The 27488-nt window shown below is 35.5% G+C and overlaps 1 protein-coding gene across 1 annotated transcript in view; it reads right to left on the minus strand.

The window, feature by feature from the left end:
* LOC113062584 (sodium/potassium-transporting ATPase subunit alpha-3-like) overlaps positions 1 to 18157 on the minus strand; it is a 32223-nt gene extending 14066 nt beyond the window's left edge. The window contains exons 1-7 of the mRNA XM_026232516.1: positions 17813 to 18157; positions 8004 to 8120; positions 7669 to 7728; positions 5309 to 5512; positions 4360 to 4473; positions 3904 to 4038; positions 1689 to 1806 (exon numbers count right to left, since the gene is read on the minus strand). Coding sequence (XP_026088301.1) covers positions 1689 to 1806; positions 3904 to 4038; positions 4360 to 4473; positions 5309 to 5512; positions 7669 to 7728; positions 8004 to 8120; positions 17813 to 17818 — 754 coding nt within the window. The 5' untranslated portion in view covers positions 17819 to 18157. The remainder of the gene's footprint in view (positions 1 to 1688; positions 1807 to 3903; positions 4039 to 4359; positions 4474 to 5308; positions 5513 to 7668; positions 7729 to 8003; positions 8121 to 17812) is intronic.
* Between the last annotated feature and the right edge of the window lie 9331 nt (positions 18158 to 27488).

The raw sequence follows: 27488 nt of genomic DNA on the forward strand, positions 1-27488 counted from the left end.
AAAGATCAGAAGACATTATCCCAATTACCACATGATGCCTTAGCAAATATATAAATAAAAGAACAGGAAATATTAATCTAAGTTGATATTATTTTATTGCGTGTGAAGAAAGAGTGATAGAATGTGTGACCTACAGTATACTGGTATACCTACAGTATTATGCAATATTTCTAGTAGTACATAGATTGTACAACTTTTAGTTATAGGTTTGGCAGTAACACTAATGTTTCTATTACAGGGCAAAGGAAATCCCTTATTTTGATTAATATAAAAACCACCATACAAATTTTTTGGTTGATAAGACTTTTTGATAAGTCTTTCATGCTCATTAAAGCTACATTTATGTATTTATTTATTTATTTTAATCAAAAATACAGTTAAAAACAGCAATATTTAGAAATATTATTATTTAAAATAATAGTTTTTATTGTAATATATTTTGTAATGCAATTTATTCCTGTGATCAAAGCAGAATTTTCAGCATCATTACTCCAGTCTTCAGTGTCACATGATCCTTCAGAAATGATTCAAACATGATTTACAGCTCAAGAAGCATTTCACATTATTACCAATGAGGAAAACAGCTGTGCCGTTTAAATTTTCTTTTTCATGATTCTTAGATGAATATAAAATACAGAAGGACAGAATTTATTTGAAATAGAAATCTTTTGTAACATTGTAATGTTTTTAAAAAATATTAGTATAAAAAAAATATTATTTTAATGAAAATAAATATTTTTTATTTATTGACTACTACCGCATGGTGTTATTTGAACCTCTCTTTAAATACAAAGAACACTTTATCCTTAAGAAATTAAAATTAATGTCTCATATTAGCTCTTTGTTTTTCATTTAAAAATATCCAGTATGACATCCTGACTGATGTCTTGTAATGACATGAAAGAGTTCTGTGTGACATTCTAGAAGCCTCATAATGATCTTGTTTAATCCTGTAATTCACCACATGGTGGCAGGAGAGAGTCACCCAGCTGAGTCTGGACACAAAGGAAGGACATGGTCTGAGATCACCAAAACACTGACACCCTGCTGAGCAGAGGGCATATGTGAGGTCTCCTGACCCATCAAAACAACAGCATTACGCAACTGACAAGAGCTGTATCTGAGAGGGAAACCAGGCATTTCTGAGAGAACTATACATGTGAGTGCTTTCATTGAAGCAGCTAGATTTTTATAATGAATATTAAACATCTTTCTGAAGGTAGAAAAAACCTAAAAGATTAGATGAACAAATGATGAAACCTCATTTGGAATGATGTAGAGGAGAAAATGCCATTAGCTCCTGCAGTATTATTCATTTATTATTCAGTAAGATCTGAAATGATTTGTGTTTCACCATCAAAATGAATCCAAAAGAGTGACACAAAAAGAGAAATGTGTGAAAAACGAGGGCGTGAGCAATTGCGTAGGCAGTAGACGAGTGGCGAGATGGGGCGCAGAAGTGAGAGGTTGTTGTCATGACAACAGTTTCCCTCTATGGCTGTTTCTGGCACAAAAAAAAAACACCAGGGAAAAATAGAGAGATTGGAAAGGGGTGAAATGAAGAAGAGGAAATCGATCGGAGAAGATGAGTTCATAAAGAACTGGAAATGAAATAATAGAAAGAGTGTGAGTGACACAGCATGGAGAAAGAAATTGGAGCAGTGATGCAGCTGCTATGGCAACCGTACCCTCAACACAGTTGGTGGAGAAGAAGGCGATGTTACGGGTTTCCAGAGGGTTGTCATGGGTACAGTCAGGTGACCTGGTCTGAGGCTCTGATTCGCCCGTCAGGGAGGAGTTATCAACCTGAAAAATAATAAATCAAATAGATATATACCGTATGTGTGTGTAACAAACTGCTGTTGGTTTGACTGAGCCTTGTCTGAAAGATTAGAAGTGCTTTCAAATATTAACAGACAGACAGACAGACAGACAGACAGACAGACAGATAGATAGATAGATAGATAGATAGACAGATAGATAGATAGATAGATAGATAAAACGACAGAACGACAGACAGACAGACAGACAGACAGACAGACAGACAGACAGACAGATAAATAGATAGATAGATAGATAGATAGATAGATAGATAGATAGATAGATAGATAGATAGATAGATAGATAGATAGAACGACAGACAGACAGACAGACAGATAGATAGATAGATAGATAGATAGATAGATAGATAGATAGACAGACAGATAGATAGATAGATAGATAGATAGATAGATAGATAGATAGATAGATAGATAGATAGATAGATAGATAGACAGACAGACAGATAGATAGAACGACAGAACGACAGACAGACAGACAGACAGACAGACAGACAGACAGATAGATAGATAGATAGATAGATAGATAGATAGATAGATAGATAGATAGATAGATAGATAGAACGACAGACAGACAGATAGATAGATAGATAGATAGATAGATAGATAGATAGATAGATAGATAGACAGACAGACAGACAGACAGACAGACAGACAGACAGACAGACAGATAGATAGATAGATAGATAGACAGACAGACAGACAGACAGACAGACAGACAGACAGACAGACAGACAGATAGATAGATAGATAGATAGATAGATAGATAGATAGATAGATAGATAGAACGACAGACAGACAAGACAGATAGATAGACAGATAGATAGATAGATAGATAGAACGATAGATAGACAGACAGATAGATAGACAGACAGACAGATAGATAGATAGATAGATAGATAGATAGATAGATAGATAGATAGATAGATAGATAGATAGATAGATAGAACGATAGATAGACAGACAGATAGACAGACAGACAGACAGACAGACAGATAGAACGACAGATAGACAGACAGACAGACAGACAGACAGATAGATAGAACGACAGATAGACAGACAGACAGACAGACAGACAGACAGACAGATAGATAGATAGATAGATAGATAGATAGATAGATAGATAGATAGATAGATAGATAGATAGAACGACAGACAGACAGACAGACAGACAGACAGACAGATAGATAGATAGATAGATAGATAGATAGATAGATAGATAGATAGATAGATAGATAGATAGATAGATAGATAGAACGACAGACAGACAGACAGACAGATAGATAGATAGATAGATAGATAGATAGATAGATAGATAGATAGATAGATAGATAGATAGACAGACAGATAGATAGACAGATAGATAGATAGATAGATAGATAGATAGAACGATAGATAGACAGACAGATAGACAGACAGACAGACAGACAGACAGACAGACAGACAGACAGACAGACAGATAGAACGACAGATAGACAGACAGACAGACAGACAGACAGACAGATAGAACGACAGATAGATAGAACGACAGATAGACAGACAGACAGACAGATAGATAGATAGACTGAACAATAGACAGACAGACACACAGACAGACAGACAGATAGAACGACAGATAGATAGAACGACAGATAGACAGACAGACAGACAGACAGACAGATAGATAGACTGAACAATAGACAGACAGACACACAGACAGACAGACAGATAGACAGACAGACAGATAGATAGAACGACAGACAGACAGACAGACAGACAGACAGACAGATAGATAGAACGACAGATAGACAGACAGACAGACAGATAGATTGAACAATAGACAGACAGACAGACAGACAGACAGATAGATAGAACGACAGACAGACAGACAGATAGATAGATAGACAGACAGATAGATAGATAGATAGATAGATAGAACGACAGATAGACAGACAGACAGACAGATAGATAGATTGAACAATAGACAGACAGACAGACAGACAGACAGATAGATAGATAGATAGATAGATAGATGTAAGTGTTCATAGTAAATATGTCCATCAATGTTTTTGTGTAGCTGCTGTACCTTGCATCCATGACCAGAGATGATCCTGAGGTCAGCAGGGATCCTGTCTCCTCCCTTCACCTCCACCAGGTCACCAGCCACCACCTCCTCAGCGTTAATCTGGAGCTTCTCACCTTCACGGATCACTAAAGCTTGCTGCGGACCACACACACACACACACACACACATCAATTTCAGCCCCCAATGACTCTAAGGCCAATGGAGAGATTAAAGATGCATTAATACAAACTGAAGGCGTCAGAGACTCAGCGCTGGAAGACAACAATTAGGATTATGACCAGAGAGGGAAAAAAGCAAAAGTTTTTTGGAGTATATTGGTTATTTGAGTTGAATATATTTTGAGTTGAGAAGTAAAGCTAGAAATATGCACTGAAAAAGTTTGTCACTTTTAAATGATCACTTAGGTCAAGTAGAACTGGGAATCCGAACTGAGGTTATTAAAGTGCTTTGGTGTACCTGGGGAACCATGTTCTTGAAAGACTCCATGATCTTTGAGCTCTTGGCCTCCTGGAAGTAGGAGAAGCAGCCAGTGATGATGACCACAGCAGACAGCACAATGCCCAGATACAGCTGTAGAGCAGAGAGAAGACAGAAGGGACAGGTTATCAAATGAATGTGGAGAAAATCCTCAAGTCACAGACCTTTATTTCTCTGAATCACCTTGTTTGCATTTGTGCTACCCAAAAATCATTCATCTGAAGCAAACCATGAATACATATGACATCAAGGCAGTTTTTCCTCTATATTTTGCATGCATCAATGTTTCTTTTCCTGTTTCTCGTCGCAGTGTTTATTCTAATAACAGTTCATAGAAGTACAGTAGGCAATGCAATTGGGAATATGAGACAAATTATTACAAAATGATTTTTTCTCCATGATATAAGGAACAATCTTAGTTTTGTTATTACTTTGAAGAGTTAGTGTTTTAATTGAGCTATAAAAACTCCAAGATGCCACATACTGAAAAGTGTATGGTAAATGTATAAATGCTATTTAAATGTAGTAATGAAATGCACTGCCTTTTAAAGGTGTGGAGTCAGTATCATTTTTAAGGAGTTTGATTTAACAACTGTGTGACACTGAAGACTGGAGTACTGATGCTGAAAATTCAGCTTTGCATCACAAGAATAAATTACATTTTAAAACATATTCACTTAGAAAATAGTTATTTTAAATGGCAATAATATTTCACAATATTTTACAGTTTTTATTTTTTATTTTTTTTGTGAGAGAGAGGGACCGAAAATGTTTTGTCTTAGAATTAATTTGCTAAATCTAAATTGGAGGGGCTGTTTTTATTTTCAACCCAATCTCTCGACTAGGAACGAATAGGATTACTGATTATGTCACAAACATGACCTTCTCTAAAAAGCAGCATAATGCATATTTTGAGCAGTTTCCTCACATTGTCATTGGCAGGGTCGTCCTCCGTGGCGGCCTGGATGGCGTAGGCCAGGAAGCAGAGGATGGCTCCGATCCACAGCAGGATGGAGAATCCTCCGAAGAGCTGTCGGCAGAATTTGACCCACTCCGGGGTGGTGGGGGGTGGGGTGAGAGCGTTGGGACCATCCCGAGCGAGGTACTCCGCCGCCTTGGCATTAGTCAGACCCTTCAGGGGAAAGGAGAGAAGTAATCTGATTCAAGAGTTCATGTCAAACACTCCTGCACTGCCACTAGAGGGCGATGGTGGCGCAGTGTTTAAGGAGATCTGTTGAGATCATAGACAGTAAAATAAATGGACACAGCGACCCCATTGGAACTCAATTGAGACAAGTGAAGCCCATTTTTAGCGTTTTTTAGCACTTCCGTTTCTGACGCGCAGACTCAAACGAAGCTTGATGACGTCAGCAACCTGTCTGACAGATGTAAATCTTCTAGTAGCTGTGCGTGCAAACTGCCATCGTTAATCTTGCAGTGACGGCGAGCTTGAGCGGGGAGTTAGCCTATTTTTTACAAAAACTGTTTCTACGGGGCCAATGTAACATAGAAGGTAATGGAGCCCTTTATACATTGTCGTGTATCTTTAGAAATAAATAATGGACAAACGGAGTTTTTAAACGCCTCAGATGTAAAGTTATTTGCTATCAAAGTGACGCCAAAATGACTTCAACTTCTGGTCGACTTCCTTGCCACCTGGTTGAGATCACAGTTCCTCTTTTAAAACATTAGTGCTTCACATAAACTCACTAAAGTGAAATTAGTTCACTGTTAAAGGCATAGTTAACCATAGTTAAAATTCATACAGGTTTGGAGCCACTTGAGGGTCAATGGAGGCATTTCTGGGCGGACTGTCCCTTTAAGTTGCTTTAGATGAAGCTGTGAAACCTTACATATGAAAAAATAACCAGATTTATATATATATATATATATATATATATATATATATATAGTAATATATATAAAATAGTTTATTGAAGCTTAAGACCAAATGTTTGCAGGTTTTTTGTTGTTTTTTTGAGTTTCATATTTGATACATCAGGCTTTTATGGCTCATATAGTGTGATTATAGTGAGAATATGGAGCTCATACTTGAGGATGAAAAAATTTCATTCAGAGGACCAAACTGAGCATAAATATTATGATATCTCTCTCTCTCTCTCTCTCTCTCTCTCTGTATATATATATATATATATATATATATATATATATATATATATATATATATATATATATGATATTTATATGGCCAGTAAGATGACATTCTGATAGCTTGTAATGTAAATCAATGATAAGTGTTTCAGTATCGATGAACAGTATATCAGATTACTTACATAAAATACATATAAATATCAGCTGTCACTCTATATAGCCTAATAATGCATCTTAGTGAGATGATATTTAAACACTTCGTTTTTTTTATTGTGGGGAAAAACATATATGAGCAAACAAACATCAATAAAAGATGAACATCCGTTAATCAGAGCCCTGATGTGTCAACTTTTGGTGTTTTCTTTTTATTAAAAAGCGTTGCGTGTAATCAAGGATCTTGACATATTATAAAAGTTATTCTTGTGTTTATTCATTAAAAAATATAATTATTTCACCTCAAAAACACATGACAAAAGGCATGTAAATTGTAAACGAAAAGATTTTCAGCAAGTTTTGATCTTGTTGATCATTTAGAGGCCTTGGACATTTTGAGTATCAATTATGATTCCGAATAGATTTTAAGATTAATACAAGCTTTACGTTCCTGCAGTGCATAATAAAAGTTTGACTGTCATGTTAAAATTAAACAAAGCTTTAACTTTACATTGTAGGTAATAAAGCTTTAGAATTACAAGAATTAATTCATTTTAATTTGACAGTACAGAGTTAATGCTACAAGAGTAAAGGAAGTCAGAACAGTTCCAATATTTTAAAACTTAATGGATGCTGAATGAAAACTTCATTGACTTACATTGTATGTGACAAACACAGAAACTTTTCTAAATATATTTTTTTGCATCTCACAGAAGAAACCACTCCATATCACTTTGTTGATTCTCAGAATATTATTATTTTAATCTCATAATACATTGATACTTTGATTCTTAGAATTGTAACTATATTCCCTAAATATTACTACTTTAATCTAAAAATGTTATGACTTTATTCTCAAACCCACACATTTATTGTAGGAAAAAGCCTTTTGTGAAAGAGCCCTTATTCTTGTTATACTATCTTATTATTATTAATTTTTTTTATGTTGCACTACAATACCATCATATAAAAACAGCTGGCTTGTTTACATGATTTCAATATTTTAAATTGTGAAGAACTCACCTGTACAATGTCAGTGTTGAATTTCCGGCATACTTCTTCAATTGACATCTTATGCTCTGTCTGGAGAAAAAGAGAAAAGAGAGTTTATATTTATAAAGAAAGGATGAGCTGCTATAGAGTGCGACCAACCGCAAAGACTGAACCACAATCTTGCTACATTAGATTCAAGGCAAAACAGTGTATGAAAATTCATTTACGAGGCAGTGAACTCACAGTGAAATTACAATATAAGTACAATATAAAATGATTCACTACAGGTCACTGACTGTCAAAGAGTGCATTTAAAGATTCATACAAGAACACAGACATGTATGATATGTGTGGATGTGTCTTACCAGTGGTACTTCCTTCTTCAGGTCATCCAGATCTTTTCCTCCCTTTCCCTTTTTGGGAGACTCCTTCTCATTTGTGTCCTGCGTGGTAGCCACGCGGTAGCTGTCCGACCGTCCATACTGAGAAAAAAAAAAAAAAACTATGATTATTCTTGGATCAGCTACTTAATCAGACCTAGAATAAAACCAGCTAACACTGGAAGGCATAGGTAAATATTATATATGTACATATTAAGGTAAAAATTTATAATAAGGTTTAATTTGTTAAAATTATTTAGCTATATTAGTTAACATGAACAATGCTTATACAGCATTTATTAATCTAAGTTAATATTAAGTTCAACATTTGCTAATAGATTATTAAAATCAAACGTTTCATCTTTATCTAAACCCTATTAGAAATTGGGACAATTTCATACATTTTCTAGCCAATACAAATACATATGGTATGTATGTGTAATACTATATATATCATGCAATCCATGAAAAAAAACCATCGATACATGTTGATATTGTATTAGTAAATTTAAAAGAAAGACATGTATTAAAAAAAAAGATGTGTATGTTGTTTAAATAAAGCTGCATATATAAACAAAATATATATTGCTGACATATGTGACCCTGGAGCAGTCTTAAGTCGCTGGAGTATATTTGTAGCAATAGACAACAACAACAAAAAAAAAACATTCTATATATGTTCTATATGTACATTATACATTTTTCTTTTATGCCAAAAATCATTAGGATAATAAGTAAAGATCATGTTCCATGAAAATATTTTGTACATTTCCTGCCGTAAATATATCAAAACTTAATTTTTTATTAGTGATATGCATTCCTGAGGAGGCAATGCTCTTCATGAATGAGGATGAGAGAGGAAATGGCAACAGATAATGCTTCATCCACTATCCTGATTATCTTTGAAAGCGTGAAGCTTTAACAGGAACCCCATGCGGGATACGGGGGTTGTGTGAGCATGGGGGCCATTGAGGGTGGTGTAGTGCACTTCAATCCACATTAGGGCTTTGCATTGATGTGGCATCCCCTGATTTGCCATGTGTGCTTCTGTGACCTATTTTAGCTTGAATGCACAACCAGACGGTATTACAGTCAAATCCACCATTACACACACCAGCATGCTTACATGTTAATGTGCAATACTTAAAATGCATTCATAAATGATTCTGATGTTGCTTGATAATATTGCATTCTAAACAACTAAAACAATATTAAAGGAATAAATTGTTATGAGTGCTTTTATTTTAATACATTATGGTCACGCCTGAATAAACTTTATCCAAAGTGGTTATTTAAATTTTACCATTGACGCATGATGAACATTGAATTGAATTATTTAAAATAGAAATAGTTTGTATTTTATTAGCAGCTTTTCTCATTTATGCCCATCATACTGTTCAACTCTACATAAAAATGTATATAAAAAATGTAATGGAATATAATCATTGAATGATATAAAAACTCTACTCTATAATCTAAAATGAATGATTTATGCGTATTATACTGTACGTTTTAACTTCAATTAAACAAAAACTATTAAATAAAAAAGAAAAAATAAGTAAAAATCAGTTAAATCAAATAAATTTACCCAAGGGTAGCTTTTAAATTAGTAACTCAATAATATTCAGGAACTATTATATTATTAAAACAAAACACGGGGGGAAACAAATCAAACAATCCTTAATAAACAATGAAAAAATATTGAAAAATTTAAATGATGATAAACTCTGTTTAAGTGGCAGATTATTTTAAATAAACTATGTTCCAGGATTATTATAGTTCACTAAAACTAAAACTATAGAAATAAATAAATAAACAAATAAATAAAAGATAGTGTTATTTAAAAAAAAAAAAAAAAAAGTTAACTGAATAAAATTCATCTAGTTTCCAAGGCAAGATTTCTAATTTTCATTTAGTTCAATTTATGTACTAAAATAACTCAAACTAAAATTGAAATAAAGAGTAATAAAAACTATTTAGACCTGAATTAAAAGAAAGCTAAAATGAGCATGAGTAGAAAACCTAGAGTATCGCAGTGATGTTAAAATAACACTGCTATTTTCATCATCATGTTTAACTGACAGTATTTCCTTTGTTAAAAAAAGAGAGAGACAAAAAAAAAACAAGAACTAATAAATATTTAAACCCAAAAACACTACAAAAAACAAAAAGGGCAAGATTGCAGCATCCTTGTGGCCGTGTGTTGAAACAGTCTGACCATCTGTCAAGGGTTTTTCCTCTTTCTATCCTCTGGGTGAGACGGCAGTGCAGGATTAAGACTGTTTACTACCGTCTGGATTAACCTACTGAACAACTGTAATCCTGCTCCTGCTTTTCTCTTATTCATACATAGAGATCGCGCAGATGCTTTGAGATACACTGTATACTGTCCATTTGTATATGTATTTTGTCTTAACTCATCCACTTGTTTTGTTATTTGCTGTCTAATGTAGTCTAATCAAGTTTATAGCACAGCCATGTTCTGGTACACAGTGTTATCGCTGTATCGTCATTCATGAAACATCATCAATTCGACTGCATGCAGTTCTCTCTTCATCGCTCATGAACACGTGCATCACAGTTACAGATTCAGACTCGGTCGTGACACTGAGATCAGACGAGGGACACGTGCACATTCATGTTCAAGCCCATTGGTCGCTGTGCCATAGGATGTGTGGAGAACTGTAGCTGCTCCACACTAGTTAATCCAGTGGGCTTGGTCTCAAACCTGATTAAGATTACGTTGTCTTTAAAAGATCCACGACTGAATTTTAAGAGGTTTCTGGATGAGAGCTTGAGTCTGAGACCATCATGTTAATGTTACAGAAATAGTTCACTCAGAAATTCAAAATCTGCCATCATTTATTCACCCTCACGCATAATATACAGTAACTATAATAAGGCCTTTCATTCTCACTGGAATTCACTGATTACGCAAACATGGTACGCAGCAGTGTGGAGGTATGCAAATATATTTTGACAGCCTATCATAATTTTTGGACCTAACATTTTGATTACAAGAACATTTTATGGTCCTATACCTTCCACAGATGATATTGATACATAGAAATGAATTTAGACCACTTAACATATTGATTGCTATCTGGATGTGAAGAAACTTTCAACTAGCACAACAAAAAAATGTTTTTGAACCAAATCACCTTCCCTGCCTGGTGATCATGGATAGGGGCAACTCTTTAAAATTATCCATTATAATAATTTTCTATTCATGTACTCTATAAGACTTGATTGCCATATTGCAAGACTTTTTTGGTCAAATGATTCACTATAAAAATTATCTATCAAATCTTTAAATAAAACAAAGATTACCGGAATACGTTTTACCAGAAAATACAGCCTTTTTCTTTCAAAATTTCACATTTATTTCAAAGTATCATACTTGCCGCTAGCTCTTATTATTAGTTCTTACAAAGATGAATTATGAAATTAATCATTTCCTCACCCTCATGTTGTTCTAAAAACTTGTCTTTAGATTTATTTGAGGAACAAACCAAAATGCAACTCATTACTCACAGATTGGTTATGCAAGATTTGATGTCAATGATGCTTTAAATCTGGTTGTCGCATGTCTTGTAACTGTTGTGAAATTTTAGATTTAAATATTTGTATATTCACATAACACAACTAAGATTTGTTTCCCTTACATAAATCTACAATTGGAAGTTTTTTTGTAAATTAGTAATTAGTACATTTTACAATTAATTACTCAAGTAATTATCTAATTTAATTAACTTGAGGATATGGAAAAACATGCAGTAATGGATTACACCCTCCATAAAGCTTTTAAAGAAACCTTGCTTCTGGATAACTACACATACCAATAAAACAAACCACATATGAATGCTGATACTAAATTACTAATTAAATATTAGAGCTATCCATTATGTAGCAGCAGAAAAGCTAAAATCAAGTAGTAAGAGAATGTGTGGTGTTTAATTTAAGTGCACTGAGTTATGTCCAGAAATGAAGCATACTGTGCATTCATTCAATTTAGCCAAAGATGAAGCAGGTTTCCTAAATGGTGTTTATGGATGAATTCCTAAAGCATGGGTGTGAATTAAAAAATGTAGTAAGAAAGTGTCTGATAACAGATGTGATGTACACTGCAAAAGATCAAACTTTTAAATAAAGATTATACGAGTATGCATTGCATGAAAATACCATTTAAGCTTTTCTTTCTACTACAAAAATTCATGTTTAATTCAATGTGTTAATTGCCAGTTCTTTAAGAAAAATCTTTGTGAACTGTTTGTGAAATTTACTAGCAATTTTTCAGTGAAAATTGCTTTGACACCAAATTTGTTCTGAAAACAAGACAGCTTGGCTTAGGTTTTAGTATTTTATACAAATGTTCTATTAAAATACTGTAGTTTAATCTCATGTAAACTATTCTGATCATAACCACAAAATCAAAACAAATTCCTTAAGAGAGTTAAGTCTATTTGAATGACCATTACGATTTTTGCACTGTGACATCATTTTCATGAGAATAGCTCTCCCATCAAATTCTTACTACCACAATACAAAAAAAAACATAATTTTCATATAAATAAATGAGCACTTATATGTTCATTTGAATAAAACCCTTATGTTTTACAGTCATACAGTAAAAATGACTCTATTATAGTAATGGGAATTAATGAACATCTTAATTGAGAATAATAATAAATGTGGTTAATTGCTTATCCAAATGCAATAACTGGTTCTAAAACAGGCTTCATTTTCAACTATAATTTAAACATAAATATATATATATATATATTTTCATTTAATTTTAGTGTCAAACTAGATTTTTTTTTCTGTAATATGTTACATAATTCACTTGCTCACTTAAATGAGTGAAATACTACAAATAAACCTTGATATAAACATGAAGAAAAATAAACATTACATGTGTGCTATATTTTTGTTCCATACATATTTTATAACTTCCTTGTGGCTAAAAATGCCATAATTGTTTTTGCTACATACATTTTTAAGGAAGTAGAATTTAAATCTTAGTATAATAATACTAAGTGAATAAATAGCACACACCAGACCGTTTGTTAATGCAATTGTGGTCACTGTGTTTTGCTAAATATACAGGAAAGCAACCTTGGCATGGAACAAACTGATTAAAACCTGCTATTGACATTTGAGGGCCAATCAAATAAGCTTACTGGCTGACCTTGAAGGTCCTACAGGATATGACATCATGTTGGCGTCTGGTAAATTGACTGATATCGTGTCTGCTAGCTTTGCTTCATATGACCCCGGGCTTGGACACAAAATAAGGCATGATTGTGTGCTTTAGTGGAAAGTATACGCACACATACATATCCAAAATCACTCAATGAGAATGAGCTATTGAACAGCATCCATTACACAACCATCAATTATAAGATTTTCACCACTAGTCTGTTTTAACATTCTTGGATACACAATTATCAGTCATGTAACATCTAAAGTTATGTAAACAGATATTTAAACTCCATTGTTGCCATATTTAAACAAAATGATTTATTAACAAAACAAAATGGTGGCAGACATCAAAGTGAAATTTTAGGAAACTAAAACCAAAAGAAAGCTTGGTTTCACACTAGCAGATGCCATTCCTGCGATTGTAAATATCCTGATCACCTGCAGTGCCCTTGAAGCCTTCAGACAAGCTTGTGTCTTTGAATGCATGTCCCAAGGGCATCGCAGAGTCACTCTCCAAGAAACATTCACATCATATTAATTACGGACAACCCTGAGCACCTGAGCCTCCTACAGCTGCTTGCTTCACTGCTGTTCTGAAGGTGACAGGTAACTGCCTGACGTTACCCCATCGTTCCCCTCTCCTGCCCTACTATTGGAGTACATTTAACAAGAAATATACTTTTTCTACTTCAGAATTTGTTTAACGGGGTCATGAATTGAGAAACCTATTTTTTCTCTATCTTTTGACATATAAGAAGTCATTTTACTTTACATAGATTCTGTAAGTGTCAGAACTCAAAACCTTCTAGATATGATGGCTTATATGACAGCCAGTACATCTTAAAATGGCTTATATAACAGCCAAGCTGCTAAAACGACTCATTTTGGATCTTGTCACATTATGACATCATAGTGTGCCGAAAGCCCACCTCTTCAGAAGAAGATCAACGCCTACTCCTGCATCACTGCCTCTAGCAGACGAAAAACACAGACATGTGCCTTGCTTCTGATCCTAACATTAGGAAAGAGTGGATGAACTTTATCTTTAATAAGAACCTGGCCATTAATTTTATTTTAAATGACAAAGGCATTTGAATTAAGATATACATCATTAAATGCAAAAAGTCTGGCTGTGCTTAATGGGTACATGTTTGTACCCATTAAGCACACCCCTGTTCCCATTAAGCTCACACTGTGTATTATTTTAAAAAAAATTGTTTATTTTAAAAAATCTTTTAAATGATAATAAAAAAAAAACAATAACAACAATAACAAATAAAACACTAAAATCTAGCAACAAGGCATTCATGTACAGCTATGTTAGTAAACACAATTTCAAAAATCATATAAAAGAAACCAATAAAACATTTCATTCATGGTGATGAACACAGAAACTAGCCTCATTATGAAGCCTCTTATGAAATGGATGTCATCTTATCTATAATCTCTTAAGGCTGGAATACACTGATTTACGAAGAAGTTGAAGAAGTTAACACTATTGTCAAAAGTCAGAGCCAGTCTACAGATCTGAGTTGACAGAATCTATAGCAAATCAATTAACTTAACTTAAGGTGACAACCATCAGTTAATATTTCAAGTCTGATTCTGAAGTATTTCCAGCTGTGCGACTGGTCTTCAAAGAGCCCAAAAGAGCCGATGTTACATCTCTCTTTATCTCTTGCACTGGCTACCGGTTGCGGCTCGCATCAAGTTCAAGACATTGATGCTTGCATATAGAACAGACACTGGCTCAGCACCCGTCTACTTCCACTCACTATTACGACATCCCCTCCAGAAGTCTGAGATCCGCTAGTGAGCGACGCCTCGTGCTACCATCACAAAGAGGCTCAAAATTACTTTCCAGAACATTCTCGTTCATCATTCCTGGCTGGTAGAATGATCTCCTCAATCCTAACAGGAATGTTGAATCCCTGACAACTTTCAAGCAACAGCTGAAAACTCATCTCTTTCGAAGCTACTTGACTTCATCATCAAAAAATAAATTTAAAAAATTATTTATCTTTATTTATGCCTTCTCTTTCTAGCTTGTACTTATTTGAACAATGTCTAAAACTTGGTATTACGAGCACTTCCTGTGTCTGTTTGCCTCTTTAAGAAGAATCGCAATATGTATCCCCCAATTGTAAGTCGCTTTGGATAAAAGCACGAGCAAAATGACTAAATGTAATGTAAATGTATTAACAAAGACGTTCAGTGAGGAAGAGTTTAAAGAGAGCACACTAAGCTTAATTTTACAAATTTCATGTAATATTTATTAATTTGTCAAGATTTAGCTAAATAAATAACCTAAGTCATGTATTAAGTTCATACATATTTTATTATGAAACAACTATTATTAATGATATCTATGAGATTCTACTTTTTTTACTGATGTCACACTGAAGCTGTGTGATTTTCATAGAAATACACTCTTAAAGCTCACGTTACAATAGTCTAAAATCTTTAAAACATTACAGCATTGTAAAATCACAGACCAGCAATAAACTGTCAATTTATAATGTTATGGCTATAAAAAGTACTAGGCAGGAATGCCTCTGAAGTAATATATTAGCATAGCACACAATCTTATACAGCTAGTCAGTTTACTGTGTTCTGTAGCATCTGCACTGTGTTGATCTTTTATGATCTAATGTCATTATTTCCCACATCCAAGTTCCTGATTATAATATGCAAAAGTCTAATAAGTAACCTGCTCCCCCTCCCTGCCAGTACTGAGAATGGAACCCACAACCTTCGGGCAATAAGGCTTACTCTCTAACTGCAACCATAACTACCCCAGGTGTTAGTTAAAATAGTAGCTATCATTTATTTATTTATTTTTTTTAAGAAAAAGAAAACTTAAATTGTAGAATTGACTATGTACTATTCCTAACATAGTCAACCTCCAATTCAACTAACACAAATTGCCAAAAACCCTAAGCACCTGAGCCTCCTACAAAAACTCACTCAGCTGCTTCTCTCAAGGTAACACCCTCCTGTAACCCCATCATGCACTTTCCATGCTCATTTTATTCTCCTCGACTCCTCCTGCATCGGTCCACCACCCTCTCAATCCCCAAACCTTCATTTTGGCCCCCAGTGCATTTTGCCAATCAAGCAGCCTCAAGCTATTGATTGATAGGTTATTGACCAATCAATCATCAGCGTCTACGAATACGACCCCGCCCTCCCGTCATCACCGCCCTCGTGGCGCTACACAGACCAATCGCGGATCTTGTTCGGGAATTTCCACTCTCATTGATCAGCCTCCGCTTTGACGCAGCCACCACAACATGTCAAAACGACACAGAAACCGAGAGACAGAACATCGCGTGGCGTGCGATGGAAAAGGTATCGAAGGACAACATGGTCTTTGCGTCACAACATCACCATTTCATTTCAGACTTCATAATTTGTTTATTTTATTATGAATTTTAGATATTCAGTTCTGGTTATTGCAAGGTCGCCAAATAACTAACGTTAGCTAGAAGGCTCTTGGTGTGACAAATGAGTTCGATATATTCGCGCTTCAGTTGCGTGAATCAACCATTTTGAAGCAGTTGTCCGCGCGTCTACTGACCAATTCGACTCTCTTTGGGATTTAATTCTCGTCATAAATGTGATACATGTTGGACAGTCTGCTGCTGAACTATTGAAACGGGTCAGACCAGATGAAATCATCAAATCCATGCCTCCCCTCCCAACCCCACCCCCATCCCATCCGTGGTTAACGCCTTTCATTTAGGAATATCTCCTCAGACTTTCCAGACTCCCAGAAAATAATTGTCGAAAAACTTACCTGGATAAACAAGATGTCGCTTTCCTAGCTATAAAACGTTGTTGTCATCATTAAAAGGGAAATGGTGCATTTATAAATAGTGTAGGCTATTTAAAATAAAAAACAAGCAACTGAGTTCACAAATCAAAACTGATCACTCAGGTTTTGGCAGTCATTTTAAAAACATGAAAATGACGTTAAGGGCAAACGGTCATTTCTGTGGTCGTCAACGTTATTTTCCTCACAGGCTGTTGTTTGACAGATCGAAGTGAGGCGCGAAAAAACGTTATAGTAGCTTACTACTATTACATGTGCTATTGTGATATCTTACCAGAATGTGATAGTAGTTATCACAGTTAATTTGGATATTTCTTGTCATTTTTTGCGTTTAACGTTTAATCAGTACGCCTTTTTGCATCGAATGTGACACGGTTAGCGCCTAATTTCTAGCTTAGATGCCAAACGCCTTAGATATTATCTATTTAGCTATATGTCTCATATGCCAATTTGTGCATTTCTATTCACCAGTAGGCTATTCTTCATTTGTTCCCTTTAACTGCATCATTACGCATCCGAAATGGCGCAATTGCCACACGATAGAGCAGCGTTATTTCATATAACGTAACGTTAGTGTCAACGATGTTAAACCCGCAGTCTGTGGTTAAAACGCCCACAGTAGGCTATAACTGATTAATATAAAGCAATACGTTAACTGAGAACGGAATGCCTAGGCTACATAATGACACGTTACCATTCTGAATTATTCTTAATGTGTATGGGATGCAAAATGCAAGGATTTAAAATAGAGTCTTACCCCCATTTTGGAGCCGTCAGTCGCTGTCTCTTCAGTCTTACAAACTACGTTTGGTTTCAGTCAAGCAGGGGAGAAGAAACAATGATGCTCTTAAACTGATACCGACGGGCAGCGTTTGAATGACCCTTTGTTTATAAATTAAATCGAAATATTCTTGAAGATACCATGCATAGCATTTTATTACAAGGGATCTTCATGAAGAATAAACTTAAAGAAGGGCCCAAGCTGCATTGGTTTTTAAAAGCACATGGGGCTGCCTTTGATATAATGATTGAAGAGCATATGCAGCGCAGAGGATTATGAAGCGACTCTGGCTGAATGATGCCGGTGAGATGAAGAACCGACGCGCTCAGTCTGACACTCTGTGTCCTTCCGCCGCTAGTGCTTCGGCCAGAACTTCTTATCCCTCCGCGAGCGAAAGTAGCCCCGTAAACGCCTGTAGTGTACAGACATGACAATGAGATAATGTTCCAGAAGAATCTGGTTATATTAAGAGAATATTACAAGTGTGTGTCTCCAATGAAAAATATCAGCAGACACTTGTTCGATTGCATACCTGAAGATGGATTATTATGCTGAATCATGGCCGAATCATTGGACAGGCTAATGGACATAGTATTTCACAAACAACTAGTACGCTTGTACTACAGTGATGCTTTTAGCATGTACCATGGTATCATCCGAAATTCTTTGAGTGCAAATGCCATAGAAGAATGTGGTAATCAAAGCACCATAGTATTTTTAATTTTTTCTATAATACGTTAATATAACAAAACATCCAAACAGTTCTCTAAACAACTGTTGTCAAGGATTGTCATTATTTATACTGAGATGTTGCTATATACATTCGAAAATCAAGGTATTTGATTTGCATATAGTTCCATGAAGAACCTTTTTACTTTACTTTTTACTTTTAACTTTTCCATTCCACAAAAGGTTCTTTACAGTAGATAAAGTTTCTTTAGATTATTAAAAATGTCCTTCACACTAAAAAAAAATGTTATTTTAAGAACTGTTCACAGAAATCTCCCTTGCCAAAATGGTTCTTCTATGGCATTGCTGTGGAACCCCCCTTTCAAAACTTTTATTTTTAGCTGTATAGGCTACAATGGTTTTCTCGATTACTTATAAATCTGTTCAACAAATGATCAAAAGCTTCTCAAACTTATTTTGATTCTTGGCATATATTCCAGAAGATCAGCCTGTGTAACAGCACTATTTGTTCCCTGAAATGGACTGAATATTAAAGCTGTGTGGGTGTATTACAGATAGATATAAGACAGAATTAAAAAGAGAGAAAACATAATAACTTTTCAAAAAATATAATAATGGGATGTAAAAAGTAAATATGATGGACTAAAGGTTTTTAGGTAGTGTTGGTTGTGTGTGAGCGAATGTTTCTTGCAATGAAATGGTGATTATGCTATCTATTAGTGATAAAGACTGGATATTTGTGATTTTGTGTATGAGTGGCAGATAAGGGCCAACAGATACAGCGATCAGGTATTTTTAAAAGCAGTGAGAAAAAGTCAAACACAGGCAACAAAAGAGTTATAAATGAGCTGAAGAGACAGAATGAGTCAGCCATCTAATCAGTGTCTGAATCGAGAGACAAATGGATGAAACAAACTCAGGATGACATGAAGATTTCAAGCGCTTCACCACATGCAGGTGCTAAAAATAGATTAATGGGGACTAAAATAATCAGGGTCACACCATTTATCTGAGAATCACATTTCCAGGATGGATCCTGAAAACCAGACCTCACTATCACCATCAGTGATAGCAAAAAAAGTTGTATTAATATGAATATTTATTTAAACGCTAATTTAAACAAGGCTGTAAACTATGAAAGACCGTTTCCACCACTGACTAAAAAGAGAAGTAATTGTGACTTTTTACATCTTGCAATTCTGAAATATAAATTTGCAATTTTAAGAAAAAAGTCAGAATTGCATGATAAAATGTCAGAATTGTGAGATAAAAAGTTGCAGTTTTTTTTTTTAATAAGTAGTGGAAATAATTTTCCATTTAAACCTAAAAATGTGGTGTAAAGTAAATAATTGCCCACCCATGAGGCCGTTTGACCAACATGTCAAACAACCAATCACAGTTTGTTTTGTTCATCGTTACGTTTTGAGGCATGGAAATGTCGCCACAATACCAGACCGGTGTGTAAACTCTCTGACATATTTAAAAGATTCTATGCCGCAAACTTTAAATATGCATGCAACTTATCTGTACTTACCTTTAACATAATGCTAAGATGAAAAAATATATATATATAATAGTGCAGGTGGTTGTCAATCTGTATTTACATAAGATTAACCAAAAGATACTGTGCAATCTATAACATTACCTTCCAACTGTGTCCTCAAGGCCACAAATCTTTTACAGTTGTTTTTAGCAACCCATGTTTGCCATTCATCTGTTTAAGTCCCATTGAATCTTGCAAACAAAGTTCTTTGAACAAATTAGCTGACAGCATCCAAACCACACTATACTTAACCTCTTTTTCATTTCATCCTCCATCAGGTCCCCATAGCAACAGCTGCTAAGTAACCTTGCCCCCTAATCAAGCTGGAAAGATATTGAGAAAATGATTTGTGGAGATGCAGTCGGGGGACTGAAGGACATGTTTAATTAACCTCTCCAAGCTAAAACTTCTGAATTAAGCAAATACTTCTGAATTTTGATTGCAACAGAAGTTTTAGGTAATGAAGCTAATCATTTGGTTTAGTTTGAAAGTGCAGTTAAAACAGCGTCTGTTCATATTCCTTTGACGAAGGAATATGAAGTGCACATATTCTACTATTGACTTGCATTCTCCTTTTCCTAAGTTTGTTTTGATGCTCTGTAAAGCCCTGCAGTAATTGGTATATTAAATATTTAAGCAATAGATTTAATACTTTACTGATCCCTGAGTTGAACTGTAATGGTCATGCTGTTCATAAGAGAAGAGTGTTCACTTATAGTGCTTGGAACACATTGAACTATCATGACCCACAGTGTTCCTTATGTGCACGCTCAAAAGGTTAATTAACATGAGTCATTGCTACACCTTTTTTTGTTGCATCTGTCCACATATGCATTCAAGACTGTCAAAACCTCTAGCTTGAAGAACTTTATATTTGTAATCGGTACAGTGGTGGAGTCTCCATTTTGTATACAAAGGTTAGGGTCAGGGATGCCTAAATATCTTGCTATTTGTCCAGTTGGATTCCACCTGCTGTTTTATATGCTGCTTCTTGAATTCTTAATTTAATTACATGTCTCAGCAGTGCAATAATGTACCGGTCCCATTTACAATGGCTCAGGCTTTTTTAAGTACCCAAAATGTCTTAAATGTAGTGAAAGTGAATGGATACTCAACTCTGAGGTTCATCAGACTGGTGAAACTCTCTGGAGCAGTGCATCTCAACTGGTCGGTCGCAACCCAAGAATGGGTGAGAAGCATATTCTTCTAGGATCTAGAAAAGCAGGTAAAAATAGTGTTAAATGTAAATAATTGGAATGAACTTATGAAAGCATATAAACATGAAAGCTATCAAGAACATATGAATGGCATAAAAATTTCATAAATATTTAACAAAATCATCAGTTTTCATAGTCAAACTATATACACTGTTTTTATAATTTAGCCTGTTGTTGGGCTTATGGAGTCCTTGGTCAATGTAATGCACCTCAGTATTAATTTTAAGGATATTTTTTTTTTATGTTCATTTATTTATATTTTAACTATAAACTTCGGCCCTGTGTTGGGTTCTGATTCTGAAGCAAAACCAACTTCTAGTGAAAGTAAAAATAAAAGCTTTTTGAAGAGCAATTTCGTGGTAGCGACAAGAAATTGGAGCTGAACCTAAGTGCTTCATGGATCCCATACATTAAAGGCCTATGACTGTTCAGCCATATGTTAGGAAAAAGTCTTTGAAGCATCTGAAATATTTATTGAAGCCTAGTATACGACAGAATAATTCAAGCACCTTTAGTTCAAAAGTTGAGCCAAATCTAAACATCAGGAGTACTGTGCCATCTTTAGACTTACAGAAACCATATTGTTTATTGTATAGATTTTTAGATCTTTAGTTTTTTTTTTTGAGAACTGCAGATTCGTTTATTGATTTCCATATTTACCCTTAAATTCATTTTCATGCCAGTTAGTGTTGAAATGATGTCAAGATTTGCAGCAACTAAATACACAGCACTATTTTAATCAGCTCAAAATAACAGCTCTCTGGTGCTAATCAATCATCTTGGGTGCCGCGAGTGACTTGAATTAGCAAATGAGTAGTTTAGTATGAGTCCTGAAGAGCCCTGAACCACCACCACCCTACTCATGAGAGTAAGACTGAAGATGTGTGCCTGTGCAAATGTTGTCATGAGGGGAATTCAAGTAAATGGGGCCACATTTTGTATATCCGAGTAAAATGGCTTCTCAAACGAGAAAAAATGGATGGCACTTGATTTTGTCCATCAAGAATTGATTGGATCATTTGATAGTCATCGCTTGCTATTACAGTGATGTTTTTTCAGTGACAGTTTACCGGAGAGGCGAGGTTATTGTCCCGTCCTTGCACTGGTAAACACATCAGAGGAGAAGAGATGTCACTGCAAGGGAGAGGAAAGTTGTTTTGATTAAAGATTACGAGGGCATGGGATTTTTTTTTAATTAATGATGAGCACAGATAAATCATTCATAATAAACTTTGCAATATCCCATTAAAAACAAGAATTTGATTGTGACTTACATGCATTCACTTTATTTAAGGTGATTTTGCAAAGTAAACACCAAACTGACCCTTAAGGACATTTTAGGTTCATTATAGCCCAACCATTCACATAAATACATTCACAAATGCATGAATGAGTGATATTTTTTTAATACACAATTTAAATGTGTATTGTAATGTCTATTTTTGATTGATTTTGCATGTTTGTATCTGTGATTGTTTTTTAATATAAACAAAGGAGTTATGAAATAAAAGATTGTATAATTCATTTTGAATTTTACTATTCTTGTGAGTACCTCTGCAGCTAAAACCCACCCCCACACCTGCTGTTACATAACCCACCAGTGAGGGCAGAGAGCTGAGTTTGGGTGTGCATGTGACCAGACAACTAGAATCTAATCACATACATCTGGCCAAACACCTGTGAATGGTGACTCATTAAGCCTCCATGTAAGTTTATGCATCCAGCAAGACAAAATAGTTGTGCTTCACCTGCTAATATTAATGCTGGAACTATTCCACAAGTGTAAGATTTTCACACTTCCTCTGACATGAACATGACTAGGTTGCTAATGTTTCTCATTCTCTATCTCTCTCTCTCGTTTGCTTTTTTTGGTTACCCTCCTTTCTTTCTAAGCACCTCTTCTTGCTCTCCTTCCTCCCCTCCTCTCATTTTGTCTGAAACACTAACTCTACAGCAACTGAAAAGAATAAACAGGGATTACTTGCATGTTCTCTTTTCGTAAGTGACAAAAGATGCACAGAAGATGTTACTAGATCTGCTCAGACAATCAAAGCACGGAGGAGGATGGGGCCATTTTGCATAACAGATGCAGAGGAAAATGTCATTGAAAAAAAAAACTCTTTTCAGAAGGTTGACTTGAACATCTAGTCATATGTGGACAGCAGGCATGAAATGTCAAAAAATGTTGCAATCATACATGAAGACTTAATTTGCATGGAATGTAGAAAAAGCAAAATGAATGAAATTAGATTTCTGTCCAGCCGTAATAGATTTATGTATGTGGCAAGGTTAAGTTGAATCTGGATATTTGATTTGCATGCCAAAACATTGTGCAGTATGTATACATACGTGTGTGTGTGTGTGTAGTAGCCAAAGAGACAGTCTCCTCTTACTCAGACTGTCTCTGTCTCCCTCCTTCATTATTCCTCTGGGCTCATATCTAGCACAAAATGTGTAAGCTTCAGTTTCTCCATAAAAACCATTGATTCTGTGCAAGACATATGAAAAAAGTGCATCCAGTTATGGTATTTCTAGCAGTTGCTGTGAAACCTAGACCTGATTCTTGACCAAACCTGCTTTTTAGTTCACATAAGAAATCACACAAAAGCTCATATCCTTTTTCTTTTCTTGCTTTCACCGTCTTTTCTTCTGTACATCTGCAAACGATACGATCATCAGGTCATAGTAATGCACAATTCTCCTCAAGATAATTGTAGTCTGCTTGTGAATGCAAAATCCTTATAATCTGGTTTTGTTCTTTGTCTTTTTCACATATGCTAAAAATCTTTTTTTATGATAAATGTTATGCAGGCTTTGTTTTTAGATTGGAAACACAACATGCTCTTTCAATCGCTCCTGACCATTTTGGGTTTAAAAAGCTAAATGCTTGCTCTGTGAAGAACTAAGGATCCAACATGGCTGGTGTTTTAATCGCTCGTCTCTTTAAGCCACAGCCCGTGACTCAGCCAATCAGAGAGGAGATGCTGTGAATGTCCTTGCCGACGACCTTGATGAAGAGGGAACAGGAGGACTGAAAACAAAGCTTTATGAAAGGCAGCGATAAATGGCTTTCAGCAGAGAGGAAGAGGAAGAGATGAAGAGCAGGGGAAGGACTGACGGCTGCATGTTGATCAGGAAGCACACCAATCCCCCAGCGGACCGTGACAGCACTCGGCATCCCCCATCCACCCCTCCACATCCCTCCATTACACCTCCTCCCTCTCGCGCTCACTACATGTGTGTAAATGTTTCATAATCTCTGCATTTGTAGTCGAGAGCTTGAGGCTGAAAAAAAACACACATCAATGAACGAGCCGTGCTTGTTCGCTTCTCCCTCTTTTTTTATCTCTCTTCCTCTCGCATACACTCCTTGTTTTACACATGGATGGGTTTGACAGGTGGTCTTCCGGAGAACTGACACATTATTGCTGGCAGGTTCAAATAGGACAAACACACACACACACACACACACAAACACACACACACACACACACACGTACATAGGGGATAACCTGCATTATACGCCACCTCATTTAGCAGCCAATGCAGTTTGTGGAAAGCAGGTATGAAAGTGGACTTCAAGATATTTCCCCAGTGTCATAAAAAGTTGCACTTGCTCATACTTAGGGAAAACCTAAATATGCAATTCGGATGCAAATACCATAGCATTGGAAGCATGCATCCTGATGAAATTACATGTTCTTCTGTTGCAGTGACGTCAACAAACTACAGGGGGCGATAGAGATCAAAATGTCTTTCAACCAAGTGCAACCTAAAAAAATTTTTAAGGAGCTGACCGTGACACTTAAACTTTAAATAGTTTGCTCAGCAAATCTTCATCATGAAAGAAAGCGAAAACTGCCCGCAGAAAAAGATAATTTACGATAATGTGTCTGTTATGGTCAGGGGCGGATCTAGAAAAATATTGATGGGGTGGCGAGAAGGGGGCAGGAATTTTTGAGGGGTGGCAACATAGGGCAGACGTATATATACTGAATTTAATCACAGTTATCACAGTTTGATGATAAATATATGTGCACACTACAAAAGTGCACAGGCTGTCATTTACAAACTTAATCTCATGCAATCAATGTCTTGCATTTTAAACAGTTTATATAAGGAATAAGTGACCATACCCCATAAGCACCACCACACTCACTAATGCATACAGTATGCATCGACATGTCATTAAGAGCATTATAAAAGATTCAGTGTTATCAATATGTCAGTTTATTATAAGAAACACAAGATTTTAACAGCCAATGACATTTCCAGCTGGGGAGACTCAACTGATTTTCTACTGTTTAGTGTTAATCATCATCTAACTCAACCAGTCAAGAGCTACATTAGCCTTAGATGTTATATGAATATGGTCCCTGAAACATAGGTTTTATTAGCTGACAATAATAATAAACAAATAAACATTATAGACACAAATACAAATGTACTTTTAGAAATTGTTTTTGAAAAATATGGTGTTATTGTTTTGGCAAGCTTAAATTAAAACTTCTATGAAAACTTGTGTGATATTCCTTTAAAATAATGTTTTAGGATAACTTTTTTAAAGTAGGCTATATTTTACTGTGCAATTTCTTACATAATTTCTTTGAGTTAGACCAAACTTTTATTTTTGTGAATTGTAGAGTTTCTGTGTTTATTAATAAACTATTATTATTAGCTATTAGGCCTACTTGAAGTATAGCATACTCTACTGTGCAATAGTACTATAGTTCTGTTTGAATGTCTTCAAGTTATACCGAGATTTTATTTTGACAGGTTGTCATAAAGACATTGCCGTTTCTGTCAGTCTGTGTATACGATACGTTTATTCTGCTAAATGAATGAATGACGATAGATTTTATCAGATGAAATGGTGAAATCCTCTCATAGCGCGCTGACGTGCACATGTGTATCCTACATCATGTGTCAATATAGTAAAGAGCTGAAAACACCATGCGTGCTTCAGAGTGTGTGTGTGTGTGTGTGTGTGTTTGTGTGTGTGTGTGTGTGTGTGTGTGTGTGTGTGTGTGTGTGTGTGTGTAGTAGAGCACACATTCCCAGAGACGTGTATATCAACACCTTCAGGGCCGCTGTCATTTTAAAGGCTATTGATGGCTTAGGTCTATTTTTATAGCAACAGCAACAAAAAAAAATATTACAGTATATTAATACTTTGTCAATTATTATTTGAAGTAACAAAAACATGGTTAATTTGCAGTTACCATGGCTACAAAAACAATGATTTGTGGTGTTATTGTTAAAACCATGGGTAATTTTCGTAAGGGAACCTGAAAAAAAAAAACTTTCACAGGATTGTGCCTGAAAATGATAAACGGGCCTCATTTTTTTTCTGACACCTAAATGAACACATTACAATTGTTTTGTGACTGCAAGTCTTTCTCTTCAAATGCTCTTGAGCTTTAAATTTGCGTTTGAGCCCATGTGAAAGAGTAGCATAATTTACATATGATTTACAGATTATTTTTAAAAATATCAAACATTTAATTCAATTGTGCATTATAGCTGACACCTACATGAACAATTACAGTTGTTTTTATGACTAGAAGTCATTCTCCTCAAATGCTACTGACGTTAGAAAAGTGTATACCAATATCGCATGTAACTTTAGAGAATTTAGGTCCCTAAATTTGAGACTCTTCAATGTCCAACATCAAGCCAATTTTATGTCTGTCTGTTTTTACTTTGAGTTTTCTTTTCTCTTCGCTGGATTGGATTCATCCATTAATTGTGAACATTCAGCCGCAAACATATGAGGTGCGAGCGGTCGCTAGCACGGATGGGAGAACGGAGGAAGTTTTTTTTTTTTTTTGAAGCAACTGGGATGGTGCCCCCTCTGGGAGTTGGTGCCCAAGGCAGATTGAGTCAGTTCGGGAGTTCGTAGCGGGATCACGAATCATTTGAGTCAGTTTGGGGATCGCGAATCATTTGAATCAGTTCGGGAGTTCGTAGCGGGATCGCGAATCATTTGAGTCAGTTATGGGGATCGCGAATCATTTGAGTCAGTTCGGGAGTTCGGAGAGGGATCGAGAATCATTTGAATCAATTCGAGAGTTCGGAGCGGGTTCGCGAATCATTTGAGTCAGTTTGGGAGTTCGGAGCGGAATCGCGAATCATCAGTTCGGGAGTTCGTACCGGGTTCGCGAATCATTTGAGTCAGTTCGGGAGTTCAAAGCGGGTTCGC

This window comes from Carassius auratus, chromosome 44, assembly GCF_003368295.1.
Source record: "Carassius auratus strain Wakin chromosome 44, ASM336829v1, whole genome shotgun sequence".
NCBI lineage: Eukaryota > Metazoa > Chordata > Actinopteri > Cypriniformes > Cyprinidae > Carassius > Carassius auratus.